General features: G+C 48.3%; 2 protein-coding genes across 4 annotated transcripts; both read left to right on the top strand.

Annotated features, from left to right (window-relative positions):
* The first annotated feature begins 1675 nt into the window (after nt 1–1675).
* On the top strand, nt 1676–10265 carry eya3 (EYA transcriptional coactivator and phosphatase 3). Of its 3 annotated transcripts, XR_002753712.1 has the most exons (20): nt 1676–1811; nt 3733–3827; nt 4094–4143; nt 4214–4308; nt 4427–4507; nt 4578–4629; nt 5190–5287; nt 5366–5503; nt 5618–5703; nt 6221–6395; nt 6519–6655; nt 6780–6863; nt 6933–7022; nt 7100–7158; nt 7235–7398; nt 7760–7874; nt 7946–8067; nt 8136–8236; nt 8936–9529; nt 9627–10265. XR_002753712.1 is itself a non-coding variant. In XM_014474426.2 (19 exons), exons 2-19 carry the CDS (start codon nt 3804–3806, stop codon nt 9014–9016), a joined length of 1752 nt encoding a protein of 583 aa, XP_014329912.1. In that variant the 5' UTR covers nt 1676–1811; nt 3733–3803; the 3' UTR covers nt 9017–10265. The 3 variants fall into 3 exon arrangements, 2 of the variants coding, with proteins under 2 accessions (XP_014329912.1, XP_023200918.1); XM_014474426.2 differs by having other exon boundaries at nt 8936–10265; XM_023345150.1 differs by having other exon boundaries at nt 3730–3827; nt 8936–10265.
* A 3635-nt stretch (nt 10266–13900) lies between these two features.
* LOC111610411 (XK-related protein 8-like) lies at nt 13901–16215 on the top strand. Its single transcript, XM_023344574.1, has 3 exons — nt 13901–14495; nt 14696–14892; nt 15144–16215. Exons 1-3 carry the CDS (start codon nt 14083–14085, stop codon nt 16034–16036), a joined length of 1503 nt encoding a protein of 500 aa, XP_023200342.1. The 5' UTR covers nt 13901–14082; the 3' UTR covers nt 16037–16215.
* The last annotated feature ends 1518 nt before the right edge of the window (nt 16216–17733 follow it).

Raw genomic sequence — 17733 nt, 5'->3', positions numbered from 1 at the left:
CCAGCCTCTTGTTCCAGATCCTCCAGGGAATCCCGAGGCGTTCCCAGGCCAGTAGAGGAACATCGTCCCTCCAGTGTGTCCTGGGTTTTCCCCTCCTCCTGGTGGGACCTGAACTCCTCACCAGGGAGGCGTCCAGGAGGCGTCCTGACCAGATGCCCCTCAACTGGCTCCTCTCGATGTGAAGGAGCAGCGGCTCTACTCTGAGTCCCTCCTGGATGACTGAGCTTCTCTCTAAGGGAGAGCCCAGACACCCTGCGGAGAAAACCCATTTCGGCCGCTTGTATCCGCGATCTCGTTCTTTCGGTCATGACCCAAAGCTCATGACCATAGATGAGGGTGGGAACGTAGATCGACAGGTAAATCGAGAGCTTCGCTTTTTGGCTCAGCTCTCTCTTCACCACGACAGACCGGTACAACGCCGCTTGACGGCAGATGCTGTGCCAATCCACCTGTGGATCTCCCGCTCCCTTCTTCCCCCATTTGTGAACAAGATCCCGAGATACTTGAACTCCTCCACTTGGGGCAGGACACCCCCCCGACCCGGAGAAGGCACTCTACCCTTTTCCAGCTCAAGACCATGGCCTCGGATTTGGAGGCACTGATCCCCATCCCGGCCGCTTCACACTTGGCTGCGAGCCGTTATAGCGAGAGCTGCAGATCACGGCCCGATGAAGCCAAAAGGACCACATCATCCGCAAAAAGCAGAGATGAGATCCTAAGGCCACCAAAACGGATCCCCTCAACACCGTGGCTGGTCTAGAGATTCTGTCCATGAAAGTGATGAACAGAATCGGTGACAAAGGGCAGCCCTGGCTGAGTCCAACTCTCACCGGAAATGAGCCCAACGTACTGCCGGCAATGCGGACCAGACTCTGACACCGGTCATACAGGGACCTGACAGCCCATATCAAAGGGCCCGGTACCCCATACTCCTGGAGAACCCCCACAGGGCTCCCCGAGGGACACGGTCGAACGCCTTCTCCAAGTCCACAAAACACATGTAGACTGGTTGGGCGAACTCCCAGAACCCTCCAGGACCCTGCCGAGGGAGTAGAGCTGGTCCAGTGTTCCACGACCAGAACCAGAACCACACTGCTCTTCCTGAATCTGAGGTTCAACTATCCAACTGACCCTCCTCTCCAGAACTCCTGAATAGACCTTGCCAAGGAGGATTAAGGTCTATTCAAACATAATTTTTAAAATATATTTGCATGTTATATTACGAAGACACATGGATATTTCCATTTATTGATTTTCTCAAAAAATGTGATTTGCATTATATGAAAATCTTTGAGATAAACTTGTGAGACTCAAAATGCTCCGAATTCAGAGAATGACCCTGCTGTGTTAGCAAAATAACTTCCCTTTAGTGGATCGGGCCCCAAATGGGTTTCAGGCCCAGGGGCCCCATGGTTGTAAATCCATCAACAGGATCCTGATCCCAGCGATAAAACATCTCAAACTGCTCATGTTTGGTTTCTCTTGTTCATTTTTAGAATAATCCAACACCATTTCTTTACTTCGAGTCTCCTGAACATCTGGGAACCAACGGAAGTCTTGATGAGCAGCAGCAGTTGCTTCCAGTTGCTTCCTTCTGGCAGGATTTGACCTCTGACCCCGCTCCTGTTCCCTCTCACCTGTCAACCCTCATTGCGCCAGCGACCTCAGCGATGTGAGCGTTCTGCGCATGCGCCGCGGATCCCGTAGGAGCTCCTTCCTGCCAGATAGTGCTCCCTAACAACAGACAAAGCTTTCCTGCGTGGATTCCCGGGGAGAGAGTGGATCGAGGCGCTCCCGGATCCCCTTCCATGGTAAGGCCGGTCTGCGGGCTGCGGTGTCCGGGCAGAGGGCTGCCTGGGAGCCGGAGGGGGGGGGGGCTGTTTGCTGCTCCGGGGTTCAGTATCTGGCACACGATGCCTGGTGGGACCGACTAATCCCTGGAGCAGAAAACTTTCCCACCCTGGTTCCGCCGGAATATTGTGTGGTTCCGCCTGAATTATTCCCAGTAATGAAGTGTCGGGCCGCCGCTAACGGCGCAGCTTAACCCGACAGAAGGAGTCAGAAAGGAAGTTAGCTTCAGCTGGCTAACGTCAGGACTTTGCGTTCCCGTTGCTGGGTACAGACTAACTCCTGGCGCGGTCTGCAGTGTTCCGGTCCAGATCCATGTGTCGGTCCGGTTTCCTCAGAGATGAGTTGCTTCCCTCCAGGAAGTAGCCGGGTTCACGGCTTCACTCTCACGGTGAGCTCGGTGGGGTGTATTTCCTGGAGTCAGCTGTCTAACAGCAGCAGCAGGATGTTTACCTGCCGCCAGGTAAACAGAGCCGGTTCCGGGCTGAAACAGATTCGGGAAGAGCCGGGTCCAGAACCTCCATCCCTGCTCAACACCTGAGTCAGATTCCCTCACATCATCCAGTTCTGCGGAGACCTGGTTCCGATCCAGTCCAACACTCAGTCAGAACCACCAACTGTGACTCACACCAGACTGGACCCGGTACCGGTTCTGCTCTCTATCTACTGAGCCGATAACACCTCCACTCCTCTCCTCAGTCCACCATTAATGACCTCAGCAGACTTATTCATTATTTGTTTGGTTTTCTCAAATCTTCTGAAACATTTTCACCAAAACTCCGTTATTAAAACTTTTTTGAGCACAAACATCTGGAACCATCTGGGGCAGCAGAACCCGCCGCCCTTATTGGGCTTTTATTACAGTGATTCAGAGACACTGATCAGGGCCCAGTTACCCTAAAAACCAACGTTACTGGATGGTGGAGGGACGGCGGAGTACCAGGAGGGAACCCAAACATTTCCACACCAGAACCTGTGAACCGCAGGGCTGGCACAGAGCAACCCAGTCCGTCTGTCTGATTCCTGACGGGTTACATTTAGACTGGATGGATGCATCAGTCTGTCTCCATCAGTCCTGATCTCAAACAGGAAGTAGTTTTCTCTGAGGTCATTGCTGATGTCTTTCCTTCTTGGCGTTGGGTTTTGGAGGTTGGAGACGTTCTGCCAATTTTCTTCCTGGTTCCAGGAGGTTCTAAAGCCTGGAAGGATCAGCCCAGTTCTTCCCAGTCACCTGGTCCTGGTCTAGTTCTGGTTCTGTTGAACTGGTTGCTTTGCTGTCTTGAACCCTGCTGAACTTTGTGAATCTTTTTTTAGTTGGTTTTTCCGCTCTGGCCTCCTTTCCTCGCTATTGTGACAGTTTAGTGATGCCGTTATCTAAAGCTTGTGTAAGTAGTTATTGCGGCTGAGTGGACGGATTCACGCGGCACGTTTCTCTCCCAGAACGTGTTCGGCGAAGAGCCGGCCGACACGTCTGGCGGTTTTAAATTAGCCGTCTGACCCACTTTGGGCCTCTCTCGGCATTATGTCAGGGAGATAACGGCTGGGCGCCTCCAGCTGTGGCCGATGGACAAATCCAGGTTAGATCTTATCCGGCCAGGCGAGTGTTGCTGCACCTGGGCTCATAATGCTGGGCGGAGATGTTTTCCCTGAATGTAGGTTATGCCTCGTGTAAGGCGGCCCGCTCCCCTAATCCACAGATCACCGCCGTGATGGAGACGCTGGTCAACGCCAGGTCCACACGTGCCTCACCTGCAGGTCTCGTGCTGCGGATCAGAGCGAGGCGCCGCACTTCCTGTGGCGCCGGGCGGGGCGGGGGCGCTGATGGGTATTTATGGGGCGGGAGGAGCGGAGCCGCCTCACAGCGCCGGTGTTTGTGTGAAGCAGGGTCCAGAGCGGCGGTCCCACTGCAGAGCGTAGCTGAGCCTGGAGACGTGGCGGCGCGCCCCGCCGCAGAGATGGACGACCCGCAGGAGCTGCCGGTGAGTCGCAGCGTCAGCCTTCAAACGTAGCTTTAATCTGACTAAATCTGGTTTGACTGTTTGGTGTTCAGCTTGAAATGCAGCCGGTGACACAAAGATTCATTCATGCTTTTACTCTGGAGATGCGATGAGGCGGTTTCCCATCTGAACTGGTTTATAGTAGTTGGAAAACAATAAATAATCTGTAATCTCCAGTTAATCTGAAAGATCGTAAAAACAAACGTTTTCTTTCCAACACTGAGACTTGGCTTGTTCGGTTTATTCAGGTGAAGAAGGCGAAGCTGGAGGCCGACGGGGAGCAGGAGTCGGAGCTCAGGTTGGATTATCATCATTTCTCCTCAGATTAGCATTAATCTGTAACTCAGATGAAGTTTCTCTGCTCTCAGGAGTCTGAGTTCAGACAGGACTCCAGCTGCTGCTCTGGCTTCATCGGAGGAGGACGGCTCCTTCTCCGCTCTGTCTGTGGCCCGGCTGGACCCAGGTGAGCAGAACCAGAACCTCCTTCCTTCCTGTTCTCCAGCTGTTTTCTCTGAGCCTCCTGTAGTTAGCATGTTGCTGCAGCGTGTAAAGACGCCTGCATGTTTTTGTTTTCCCTGCAGGTGAGCAGGACCAGCCGAGCGGCGCCAGAGGAGAATCGGACCGGCCGATCGGCGACTCCGTCGACTCGTTCTCCCATCCAGGTACGGCGCCGGCGCTGAGGAAGCGTGCGTGTCTGGATCGGACTCACTCAGAACCTGTTCTGTCTTCCAGATGGCGACTCGGCCCAGTCCGACTACAGCCAGCAGGTCTACCAGGAGGCCAGGTGAGATTCTGACAGAACCGGCCCGATTCTGGAGGCCCACACCGGTCCTGGAAGTTCATGCTAACGTTTAGCAATCACACCTTGCTTTCTGAACATCAGGATGAATGAATCGGCTGCTGTTTGTTTGGTCATGTGACAGTGATGCAACAAAGGATTGTGGGATGTTTAACCGAAACAGTAGAGGTCAATATATCGGTTATCGATCATATCGATCAGTTCATCCTGATATGACCGCAGAGGATTGAAATAAATAAGTGATGAAGTAAAAGTGAAGCTTCTGAGAAAATATTTTATGTTTGATGGGAGAATTTAGATTAATAACTAAATCATTTTAATCAGTCACAGTTTATCCCTGCTCAGGTGGTTCTGGTCGGATTCTGGTCGCAGCCGGGCCAGAGCGTCACTCGAGGTCGCCCCCTTGAGGAGAAATGTGTAGTTTGATTTCAGAGCTCCTGTCCAGCAGGGGGTGGCGCCTGCGACTGGTTGCCATGGAGAGTTTGTCTCCTTCAGGCTGATCTGACTGTGCTGTCCTCTGTGTTGCCATGGCGATGCTGCTCCAGCCCTGCAGTGACGTCCTTCAGCAGCCAGGTGGCGTTCCAGTCTGCTGTCTACTCCTCCTTCCCTCAGAGCGGTCAGACCTACGGCCTCCCGCCCTTCGGTTAGCCCCGCCCCTTCCTCCCACAGCATCATGCCTCTGTATGCCTCCGCCGTGCTCTGACCCTGCCCCCCCCTGCAGGTGCGCTGTGGCCAGGTGTGAAGACGGAGACAGGGCTTCCTGAGGCGCCCCCCGGTGGCCAGACGGGGTTCCTCAGCTTCAGCACAGCCTACACCTCCACCCAGCCGGGCCAGCTGCACTACTCCTACCCCAGCCAAGGCTAGCTGCGCACGCTCCTACACACACACACACACACACACACACACACACACACACACACAGAGTCACACCCTCCCTCTCTCTGAGGTGAAATGATGCTGTTTCTGCCTTCAGCCTCCAGCTTCACCACGTCCAGCGTTTACTCCAACATCCCCTCCTCAACCGCTGTCAGCAGCGCCGCCGCTGCCGCCGGACCACAGGTGAGGCCAAAACGAGCATCTGGACCTGTCGCTTCTGTCCAGAACCAGAATCCCTGCAGAACATGTTGGGTTCTGGTTCCCTGTGGGACCAGAACCAGACTTCCTATTAGAAAATGCTACTTCCAGTTAGCATATTTGTCACAAAGCGAGTAAAAATAAAATAAAGACTTAATAATTGATACCCGAATGCCACAGAAAATGTTTGCTAATGAGTTCATGTTGTCCAGATTACATTTCATTATGAAAATTTAATTAAACTTTTTCTAATGGAGTCTCACAGCAGCAGCGCCGCAAACCAAACATTTTAAACGGCGAAACAAACCAAACTTACCTCTGGGTCAAAGGTCAATCATCAGTTCATACCAGGTTTCATCCACCAATCAGAGGACAGCTCATTGATCATGTGATCAGGATTATGGTGGTTTCTTTTTAATGTATTTAGTAACCTGGTACCAGGTTCTGGTGTCTGACCCGGTCCAGTCTCCCTAGTCAACCTCTTCCTTCTTCCTTCCTCCAGGAGTTCAGCAGCTACAGCTCACTGGGACAGAACCAGTTCTCCCAGTACTACCACCTTCCTCCCAACTACACGCCCGTTGCACCGCCCAGCGCTGACGAGCACGGCTCCGGCGCCGGCGCAGTCGGGTATTCAGCAGTGAAGTCCGAAGAAGCCGCCCCAGCCGGACCGCCCACAGGTGCTGGTTCTGTTCATCTGGAGGTTCTGCAAAACTTCCTGACCCAGATGCTGCAGTCAGAACCCTGGCTGTCTGGACCGGGCTGGGTCAGTATCATCGATCTGTTTACCTGTTCTGCTGCAGATGCATCGCCGCCTGAGAACCCGCCAGCGGGGGGCGCCAGAGATCAGGACGAGGTCTGCCGCAGGAACTCAGTGGGAAAGTCCAAAGCCAAGGCCAAGAAGTCCGACGGCTCGCCGCCCGCCAGCAGCGACCTGGAGGTAAGCTCACCTGCTGCTGCAGCTCACCTGCTGCTGCAGCTCACCTGCTGCTGCAGCTCACCTGCTGCTGCAGCTCACCTGCAGGAAGGGGCGGAGCCTCAATGTTCACCTCTGCTGCTTCCAGCGCGTCTTCCTGTGGGATCTGGATGAGACCATCATCATCTTCCACTCTCTGCTCACCGGAACATATGCACAGAAGTTCGGCAAGGTGAGGTTCTGACCCAAAGCTCCGGTTTCGGACCAGAACCATAATTTTAACATGGTTCTGGTTGCTTAGGACCCGGCGACCATGCTGAACCTCGGCCTGCAGATGGAGGAGCTGATCTTCGAGCTGGCTGACACTCACCTGTTCTTCAACGACCTGGAGGTAAGGTCCAACAGAACCTCAGGTAACCAACCAGATTAGTTCTTTTTGTAAAGGATGTTTCTCCTGGTTTCTTCTAGGAATGTGATCAGGTCCATATCGAGGACGTGGCGTCTGATGATAACGGCCAGGACCTGAGGTCAGTTCAGTCATTCACCCAGAACCGTCGGCCCGGTTTCCCTCGTCTGAAGTCTCTCCGTGTTTTTCCTCCTCAGTAACTACAACTTCATGGCCGACGGCTTCAACGGTTCGGGCGGCGCCGGCGGAGCGGCGGGGGCCACCACGGGGGTCCAGGGGGGGGTGGAGTGGATGCGGAAGCTGGCCTTCCGGTACCGACGCCTAAAAGAGATCTACAGCAGCTACAAGGGGAACGTGGGGGGTGAGTTTGGACCACAGAGCGTTTCCAGAGTTCACGGGGAACGCTGGAGACAAAACGTCCTGACAGGAAGTCACTCAGCTTCAGAGGAGACGACAAACTGTGGCTGACCCTGTTGCTAGGTGTGGTTGACCCCGTTGCTAGGTGTGTTGCTAGGTTGACTGTCAGACTCTGAGGATCTGAACGTTTAGCCGTGTTAGCGCCTCTCTGCAGGCCTGAGATACTTGGTGAATAACTTTTATCTTATCGAGGGAAATATTCAGAGATTTTTCATAAATTGGCATCACTAAGAGCTACTTCAGGCTTGTTTGTGAACCCGGGCCTGGAACCAGAATCTGGACCCTGTGCTGTCGTCTCGCTGCAGGCCTCCTGAACCCCATAAAGAGGGAGCTGCTGCTGCGGCTGCAGTCTGAGATCGAGAACGTCACAGACTCGTGGCTCACCACCGCTCTCAAGTCCCTGCTGCTCATCCAGTCCAGGTCCGACCCAGATCCGCTCGACCCAGACCCGGTTCCGGTCTTCCCGCTCACGTTGTTTTTCTGTTCTGCAGAGGGAAGTGCATGAACGTGTTGGTGACCACGACCCAGCTGGTCCCAGCGCTGGCCAAGGTTCTGCTGTATGGCCTGGGAGACGTCTTCCCCATCGAGAACATCTACAGCGCCACAAAGATCGGTGGGTATGACCCGGCATGGTGGACCCGGTCCAGACTCGCCCAGCCTCACGGTCTCCTCTCCTCCCAGGGAAGGAGAGCTGCTTTGAGAGGATCGTCTCTCGCTTTGGGAAGAAGGTGACCTATGTGGTGATCGGAGACGGGCGAGACGAGGAGTTCGCAGCAAAGCAGGTACGAGGTTCTGGAGATGTTCTGGAGACAGTTTCCAGGTCCAGATAGTGATGGAAAAGGAACCAATTGTTTTTCGCTACGTTTCATTAACCGTCCGTCTCCCTCCAGCCGCTTTATTTAACCTTTGACCTCCAGTAAATCCATAGAAAACAGCAGCAGAACCTGCAGAACCACACATTCACATGAAGGCTTGGCAGTGATGGTGTGACTGGATTTACTCTGCATCCACACCAACTAGCTACAATATGGAGCGTAGTTTAACTACAGCCCATGCATGTCAGATAACTATTCACATATAAAGGGTAAAATAAAATATTTATGGGCTAAAAAAGTGGATTTTGTATAACTTGTTCCTTTTAATGGCTCCAGGTTACAGTGTAGTTACCGGTTTTGTCAGCAGGCGGCGCAGTTTCACAGCTTAAACTGTAATCCTGTCATAACAAACTTTACTGGAGGATCAATTGTCCCAGAAATTACTGCAGTAAACAATAATAATAATAATAATAATAATAATAATGGAAGTATGTTAACTTCTAAAGAATATTTAACCCTGGAACTGGAAGACATTTTAAATATCCAGAATAAACAAACAAAACAGCAATAATTAAAATGGATTATTCAGCTTTGACAGGGAAAACAGGCAAAAGGGGCAGGCAGGGCAAGCTAATCTCTGAGCTAACATGGCGTCTCCTCCTGCAGCACAACATGCCTTTCTGGAGGATCTCCACCCACGGCGACCTCGTCTCCCTCCACCAGGCGCTGGAGCTGGACTTCCTGTAGACGTCCTGCGCCTGGCGGCCATGTTTGGGGGCGGAGTCTGAGTTCGCCTCGCCCTCTATGGCAGCTAAACTCGCCGCCGCTCAGACTGACTCACGCTTCACTTCCCCCGTCTCCATCTGGACGTCCGCAGAGGACTTTCAGTCCTGGAGACGTCCATTCGGTTCATTGTGTTTTAGTCTGGACCCAGAAAGTTCTGGTTCTGGACCGCTGTGCTCTGCGAACCGGTCCTGCATGCTCCGACCCGATCCGAACCGAGATGATGAACACTCAGGTTGTCTTTAATCACAAAGAACCTGAACAACTCCTAAAATCCCTGTGAAGGTCCGGATTCCAACGTCCGCTTTCCCTCAGCGCACCAGAACATTATCAGAACTTCACCATGGCAACCAGAACCGGTACCTGAGCTCCAGCTGCTGCAGACCGGACCGAACCAGACAAATTTGTCCTTCAGAGACCAACAGGAAGCGGAAGCGGAGCAAATGTTCTGATTGGACCGTGAGGAACGTGGACCCGGTGTGTTTGCTGACTCAGCGTATTTATATCCTGTGCCTTTAAGCGTCGCTCGTGTATCTGCAGATTCTTCGTATCAAAGTGTTATTTTTCCATTCAGACGCTTCTTCATTTCCTGTTCTGCCTGCACTGAGACCCGGAGGCTCTCCGTCCGGCGCCGACACGAACACGGCTTGGATAAAGTCTCTCCGTGTTTCGGTTCATCTCACCAGACGCTCCAGGAGCGTCGCTCAGTTGCTGCGACAATCACAGGTCAGGTTACTGCTGGAAAACTGCAGCGACTCGGCAGGAAATCACGACAGAACCTCCGGTTCTGGAGAACTTTGAGACATTTTGGTCAGAACCTGGAGGTTGACAGGAAATCACCTGAAATCCATGGAAACCAGTCGGACCTCAGGCCCTGTTCTGGCCCGTCCTGGTTCTGACCTCAGGTCCGGTTCTGACCCATCCCAGTTCTGAACTTGATCCTGGTTCTGACCCATATTGGTTCTGAACTTGGTCCCGGTTCTGACCTCAGGCCCAGTTCTGAACTTGGTCCCGGTTCTGACCCAGCTCGGTTCGAGTCGTGCATCAGTTCTGAAGAAGCAGCGGTTCTGATTGACCCGCTGGTCCGTTTCCTCCTCAGCGCTTCTTTCTGTTCATCTCACTTCGGAGCCGAGCAGAACCAGAATGTGGTTCTGGAAACTCGGACCGCTCCGGTTCTGGAAACGTCCGGACTGTAAATACATTTTAAACCTTTTCTGTCTCAAGTTTCTGATTTCTTACACATTCAGTTCACGGTGGTTCATGTCCAAATTCACGACTGACGTCGATAAAAACCGTCCAGATTGTTTATTGGTTCATTCTGGAGAAAAATTCTGAAGCTTTAGAAAACGGTCTGAATAAAACCCAATAATGGAGGCAGAATCTGGACCCGACATGCAGAGAACTGAAGTCTGAGTTAATCTAGGAAATTCCTGGAGAATCAATGAAGTCAAGAAAAGTTAACAATTCCCACAGTTCCTGAACGCAGCAAAGTCCTAAAGAAATTTAGAGATTTCTACAAAAATCCTCAAACTGAGTATTTTTTATCAAAACCAATCAGCCTCAATCAGAACGGTTCCTTGAGGTTCTACTGAGTCCAGCTGATGGTTCTGATGGGTCGGACGCCTCCACTCCAGAACACGGCTGACAGCAGCAGAACTCCCGGTTCTGATCCCTGCTGACCCAGAGATTCTGAAGGATTTGTCCATCCAGCTGGAGATTAAATATTTTAATCTGGATTATGAAACTTCTGTTTCAACCGAATCTGAGTCCGATCCGTTTTCAGATTTTCCCTCCAGTTTGGTTCTGATTTATTGAAGGAAATTCTCCTTTATGACTTTATATCTAAAGCTCAGTTAAAACCTTCATTAATGGGTCAAAGGTCACCAGGAGACATGGTGATGTCGAGCTGTGTTCTCCTCAACCGAGTTTTCTAGTTTTCACCAGCGAGATAACGATGCTCCAATAAACAGACTTCTTTCTTTTTACTGATTTATTGGAGCATGGCCTCTGACCAACTGAAATATAAAGTATTAGCTAACACTGCAAACTAGCCAGATGCAAGCTAAAGTAAAAATACATTTTCATAAATGACTGAAACTAATTTTCACACTACTGTTACACAAAACAAATAGATAATTATACATTTCCTCGTTAACCAATACTTACGGACAAATCTCGTCCAAAACAGCAACGCATCAACGTTGGCATCAGTTTCATTTAGGAACTCTCCGCCATTCCGTTCCACCATCTTGGATCCGACCGCATTTTCTCCATTTTCTAGTTTAGTTTTTCAGCTCAACCAAACATTGTCTCAAAACAACCACCAGAGGGCGTTCTATGGCTGTTCACAAAAACTAGTTCATCCAATTTAAGTTAGTGAGTACGGAGCCCTCTAGGGCAGTGGTTCTCAAATGGGGGTACGTGTACCCCTGGGGGTACATGGAGGTACTGCAGGGGGTACGTGAAGCTTTTCAAAATATCTTTAAAAAATCAGTAGGCTCCTCATAATAAGTCTTGGGAAAAATTATTTTGTAAAAAGTTCGATAAAATATAAATGTGTGTTCATGCACTGAATTTTATATTCAGTATTTAGTTTCAATATCCTTTAAAATAAAACGGCTTGACTGGTTTTATACCTTCCTGGTGGTCACCGTCTTCTGTTTTTCTCTTTTGTTTAACCATGCAAGGTTTGCAATATGGATGTATTTGTCAGGTTCACTGATATAAGTTGTTTGGCTTTAATAAATCAGACAGTGATTTTACAGCACTGTACCTCTTTTTAATTCCAAAAATGTTTTGCCCGTGTCAGGGGGTACTTGACTAAAAATATATTTTTAAGGGGGTACATCACTGAAAAAAGTTTGAGAACCACTGCTCTAGGGGACATGGGGAATTTTTTTCTTGCGTTCCCTTGCAAAACTTTACTGGTCAGTTATGCAGCATAATTGAATCCTGTAAGCCTTTCTTACGGTGGGCGCCGTACTTTCAGTGCTGCTCCATCTTAGCCTTAACAGACATAAACATACAGTAAAAAATAAATCGATTTTCAATCAGTGTTTTGCACCAAACAGTTTTTATTATTAACAAGTTTTTATTATTAAAAACACGACAAACTAATGATGGTAAAGGGATTAACTCTGAGTTAACTCGGGGAATCTAACCTGTCCGTTTATCAATCAACTCCAAACCTTTTCTTTGTTCTGTCACAATTATCAATTTATTCCATTTTGATGATCAGGCTTTAAACTTTGCCAGGACTGACCGCCCCGCTCACCGCTTCCTCATACACACAAAGCCAGCAGGTCAGTATCCTTCCATTCACACCTGGTGACGTCACGCCCACATCGACACACCTAAGTGTCAAAGCCTCCTGCTCCTGTCATATCAATAATTACTGATTTCATTCATATTGTTCCTACAGAGCCTCAGTGAAAACTTGTCTATTATTATTAACTGTTTGGTGCAAAACACTGATTGAAAATCGATTTATTTTTTCCTGCATGTTTATGTCTGTTAAGGCTAAGATGGCACTGAAAGCAGCTCTTTAAACCATTCAGACTAGAACAACAGAGACACAATCAAAACTGTCAGATGATTTATTACCCGCTATAATAACTCAGAAATAGTCCAAATTATAATGTGTTTTTATTTCTTTCCTACTTACGGAAAGTTTCTGTTTATATCGTAGGTTTGTGGCGCCTTTCTATCCTAAAGAAAGATATAAAACTTCAGATATTTCACTAAAAGATTCTAACATTCATGGAAAAACCTCACATAACCTTATATTAAAGCAGAAAGTACGGCGCCCACTGTAGGAAAGGCTACAGGATTCAATTATGCTGCATAAGTTTTGCAAGGTAAGGCAAAAGTATTGCGAGGGAACGCAAAAGAAAAAAAATCCCCCATGTCCCCTAGGGGGCTCTGTAAGTAAAGGCAGAATGATGACATCACCCAGCAGTAGCGTTTAAGCTAACCAGGCTAAAAATAGCTAGCAGTAGGAACTGAACAATATATAAAACGCAATACAGTCGTTAAAATAAATATCAAAGTTAAGACAGTGAGCAGTAACATAAATACTAGATTGTTCTATAAAATGGAACTAAAATCCATAAAACTGTTTCTTTTCAAGATTGTTTTTTCAGGCGTTTACCTCATCTGGTACTGGATGCCGTCCAGCTGAGAGGATTTTTGTTTTTCTACCTTTAGACAGTTATGATGTACAAACATAGAAACAAGGTGTTTTTACACTTGGTATCATCGACTACGATAATACCAGAAGAGTTGAGACTTTCATGCAGAGCAGAGAGAAGGAAGTTAAACCTTCTCCTCCATCGATCATAACCTGAGATCTCTGGCAAACTAAATAGATGAGCTCCAAGCGTTGCCAGAACCAAACCGGAGTATGATGAAAGCAGTTCGATGTGATGCTTCAGATCTTCTATCAGTCTGTTGTGGAGACTAATCTCTTCTGCAGCATCAGAACCACTGACTTCAAAAAGATCCACAAGCTGATCAAAGAAGGATTCTTCAGAAAATGAAGAATAATAGAGACAACTGTGGGAATGTTCTTCATTCTTCAGACAGGCTTCCTAATACTCACCGTAACACTGACCTCTACAGGAGATGCTTCCTGCCCACAGCATCTACACAACTCTGGAGAAAGCTGGCTTAATTTCCCTTTAGAGTAAATATTCTTTTGGATAAAGAGGTTTTATCATGGTTTACTCAAGTTCAGACACGACTGATCGAGCTGGATTCCACTGCTCCTTTAGGAAAACGGATCTCCTTCTCAAGTTTCATCCCCACTTTGTGGGATTGGTTGGTTTAGGGGGTCGGTAGAGACAGGAAGAGACCAGAAGCAGAACATTTGCTGCAGATGGTTCAGATATTCAGGTGAGCAGCAGAGTTAAACCTCCTGTAGGCCTGAAGGGAGCCGGCCTCCAGTCTGACAAGTTGGACCAGGAGTGGGTGGAGTTTCTGCAGAAACCTCACCTTTTACCGTCAGTTGTTCTGGCATTTCAGCTGCTGCAATGGCGGAGGCCAGGCCTTCTTTGTCGAGTGAGGAGCTTTCAGACGACAGGCCTCCTTCCCATAGTGAGGAGAGTCAAGACGAAGACGAAGAGTCTTCCTCCCCTATTGGATGTAGTTTTATTATGGGAAAGCCCAAGAGCATTTGGTCATTTTTCCTCGATGTGCTGGGTCTTGCATTGTTTGTTCTTGATGTTGTTTTGGACTTCAAGACTCTGGTGATGTTTGGCATGAATAGAGAGTATGGGCACCTCGCTGTTCTGCTGGTTCTGCTCATGGGCTCGGCCGTGCTCACACACACTTTCAGCTGGCTCTGGTACAAGGATGATGAGTTTGCCATGATGACCAACCTGGAGAGGATCCTGTATCCCAACCTTGGATTTCTGCACATCTTCCATTTAGGAATCTACACCAGGTGGGTCCAATGCAGGCAGGACTGGGTTCCTCAGTCTTTTAGTCCAAACCTGTTTAAGTCGCCTTCATTCATTCTAACTGTAACGCTTTTAGACAGAAACATTTAAAGTTTCCTGGTCTGAGGACGTTAAACCAGGTTTCTTCCTGTTCTGACCTAAACATCGGCGTGTCCTTACCTTAGTGTCGCTGTGTCTGTTCCAGACATGCAGCCATAGCAACGGCTTCAATGGAAAACCTCCGCTTTCAGTCCGAGGAGCTGAAGAAAATAATAAAGTACCGTAAACACGATCAGAGAATTCTGGGGATCTTTGAGGCGTACTTGGACAGCGCTCCTCAGGTCGTCCTCCTGCTCAGCATCGTCCTGAGTGACGATGGCTGGACACCGGCTGTCCTCACAGGTACAGATCCTCCTCAGAGCGCAAGATCTAGAAGCTGTTTCATTCATTTATTTAAAAAAAAAATATTTTACTGAGCCATATTTCAAAAGCAATATCTGACTTTTATTGAATAATTTTCAGTAAATGTTATTACTTTTGTCAGTCTCAAATTTTTTCAGTGGCTATCAGACGCCAACAGATTGTTGGGTTTTTGGTGTCGTACCGTTAGCTTCATCTCCTTTCTCAGTGTTATGGTCTCTGTTTCTCCTCAGTGCATAAGATCCTGGTCTCATTTGTGAGCATCATCTTCTCTGAGGCCAAGTACTACAAGTCAGTCATCTCCTGCCTCAGTGAGACCGACCAATTCTGGTGCTGCTCTTGTACGACTGTGATGCGGTTGGCGCTCTTCTTCCTCTGGAAGCTGCTCTTGGTGTTGAGTCGCCTTGTTGCCCTCGCCCTCTTCGCCTCCGTGGAGCCCTGCTACATCTTCACCCACTTCGTCTGCTCCTGGCTGCTCCTGTTCTTCGTTGCCTCTTACATCGAGACGAAACAAGAAGACTCGGTCTTCAGGAAGTCTGTCGGTGAGAAGTGGCTGTTCCGAGGCACTGTGGCCCTCATCTGGTACTTCAGCTGGTTCAGTGGCGTGGTGAGGAGGAGGACCAGCAAACTGATGCTGTTCTACCACCTCTACATGCTGGTGGACATCTGGGTCCTCTGTGGGTTGTGGTACTGTGGAATTGGCTCAAATCCGCTTCACTTACAGATCTCATCTTTGCACATTGCAGTCTTTGCTGGAAGTGTGCCCGCTTTTTATGTCATTGGGTTGTTTTGGAAGGGGATTTATTTTTATGGCGTCCATCCAGATGTGGAGGAAAAGAAGCTGGAAGAAGACAAGAAGAAGGAGAAGATGAGTTTCTTCACTCATCTCCAGCCAACTAAGTGGATGTGTGTGAAGAAACAAAAACAACTCATCTCCTCTATGAAAATCATCTTCTATCTCTTCTATCTGTTGCCCGGTTTTAGTAAATGTTTTAAAAACCTTGGACCTGATTCCAACGAACCGCCTCACAGCAACAGGAGGATGGAGGAACTGGCCAAGAGTTTCTACATAAAACAATCTGACGGCTCTGAGGATTCTCAGCAGGTTTCTACTGCAGGCGACTGATGAGAGGAAAGTTCATCTCTGACTCAAGATGCAACTATTGTGATGACCTCTGACCTGCCCCTCCAGATCCACATAAAGCCGGTTCCACAGTGGTTCTTCTCCAGCTGCAGAACATTTCCAGGACCAGAGACTAAAGTCTCAGATCAGAGAAACTCATCCAGGCTTTGATTCCTGCAGCAGCGTCTTCACAGGTCTGATTGACAACCCAACGGTCCAGAACGCTGCTGCTGGAGTTCTGACTAGAACCAGGAGGATAGAGACACCACTCGGTTCTACACCACCTGATTCTACACCATCCGGTTCTACACCACCCGGTTCTACACCACCTGGTTCTACACCATCCGGTTCTACACCATCCGGTTCTACACCACCTGATTCTACACCATCCGGTTCTACACCACCCAGTTCTACACCACCTGGTTCTACACCATCCGGTTCTACACCATCCGGTTCTACACCACCCGGTTCTACACCACCTGGTTCTACAGTCCTTCAGTGAGAGACTTTAAACTGCTGGTAGTTTATAAATCACTGAACGGATTAAAGATTTGCTGCTGCTGGATCAACCTGCTGGTTCTGGTTCTGATGCAGAAAAGAATAAACCTCCAGAAAATTGAAAAACACCCGAAACACTGAGTTAATTTAAATCCAGAGTAAAACCAGCTGGTTAGAGCTGCTTTTGGAACATTTAATAAATGAAACATTTAACTTGACTAAATGTAACTGTGTGTTTTATGACTTTGTATTTTTATGATGTAAAGCACTTTGAACTGCCTTGTTGCTGAAATGTGCCATACAAATAACATTTGATTGATTGATTGATTGATTGATTGATTGATTGATTGATTGATTGATTGATTGATTGATTGATTGATATTGCTTTAGTCTCTGAGAAATCTTTAACATTTTTTTCTAAAGTCTTCGGACCGGTCCAACCTGAACTCTGCAGTATTCTCTCACATCAACATTTCGAAACCAGAGGTCGGACCAAGTCACTGTGTTGCAAGTCTCAAGTAAGGCTCAAGTCTTGGTCCTCAAGTCTGAGTCAAGTCTCAAGTCGGGAGCTTGGAATTCCAAGTCCTTTTGAGTCGTTTTTTTTTTTTAAACAAAGTTCCGATTATGTTAAATGTAAATAATAGACCATGTGTTCTTTTTCCCCCCAACATTATCTTTATTGATTTTTCAACAATGTTTCCAATAATATACAGGACATAAATGCGCTCTCGCATCAAAGGAAACGTCCAGGGTAGTTAAATTATTGCCCAACATTCAAATTGTCTCTCCTTGCATGCCAGGTTGTTATGGGATATTTTAGAGCAGCACTTATTACATACAGAATATATGAAATAATAAAATCCTATTAGATTCGAGGAACAAAAGATCTCCCAAAAAAACAATATCCAAACTATACTTATGTCTACAAACAGAGAGAAAATGTAATACAACATATATTAAGGTTAAATGGGGAAAAGAGGCCAAAATAACAATAACTGACCATGTTTGGTTAAATATATGCAACTCTGTGATTCACATGTCAAGTTCTGGCCTGTGGAAGGAATTTTCCTGGAAATGCCTGGTGCGTTTTTTTGTTACACCTGATATTAAAAGTAAATATTGTAACGATACTGAAAAGGCAAAATGTTGGAGGAACTGTGGGAATGTGTCTGCAGGACATTTTCTGGGAATGCATTAAGATC

Source organism: Xiphophorus maculatus, chromosome 13 (genome assembly GCF_002775205.1).
Source record: "Xiphophorus maculatus strain JP 163 A chromosome 13, X_maculatus-5.0-male, whole genome shotgun sequence".
NCBI lineage: Eukaryota > Metazoa > Chordata > Actinopteri > Cyprinodontiformes > Poeciliidae > Xiphophorus > Xiphophorus maculatus.
Note: the sequence above shows the minus strand (reverse complement) of the source record. Positions and strands in the feature narration are given on the sequence as shown.

Bases quoted from the DNA above. Each gene is read 5' to 3' on its own strand.
- eya3 (XM_014474426.2), top strand. From the start codon at position 3,804: ATGGACGACCCGCAGGAGCTGCCG. The intron at 6,396-6,518 runs GTGCTGGTTCTG...GTTCTGCTGCAG, and splicing joins CCCAGCCGGACCGCCCACAG to ATGCATCGCCGCCTGAGAAC. The intron at 8,068-8,135 runs GTGGGTATGACC...CTCTCCTCCCAG, and splicing joins CTACAGCGCCACAAAGATCG to GGAAGGAGAGCTGCTTTGAG.
- LOC111610411 (XM_023344574.1), top strand. From the start codon at position 14,083: ATGGCGGAGGCCAGGCCTTCTTTGTCGAGTGAGGAGCTTTCAGACGAC. The intron at 14,496-14,695 runs GTGGGTCCAATG...TGTCTGTTCCAG, and splicing joins CATTTAGGAATCTACACCAG to ACATGCAGCCATAGCAACGG. The intron at 14,893-15,143 runs GTACAGATCCTC...GTTTCTCCTCAG, and splicing joins GACACCGGCTGTCCTCACAG to TGCATAAGATCCTGGTCTCA.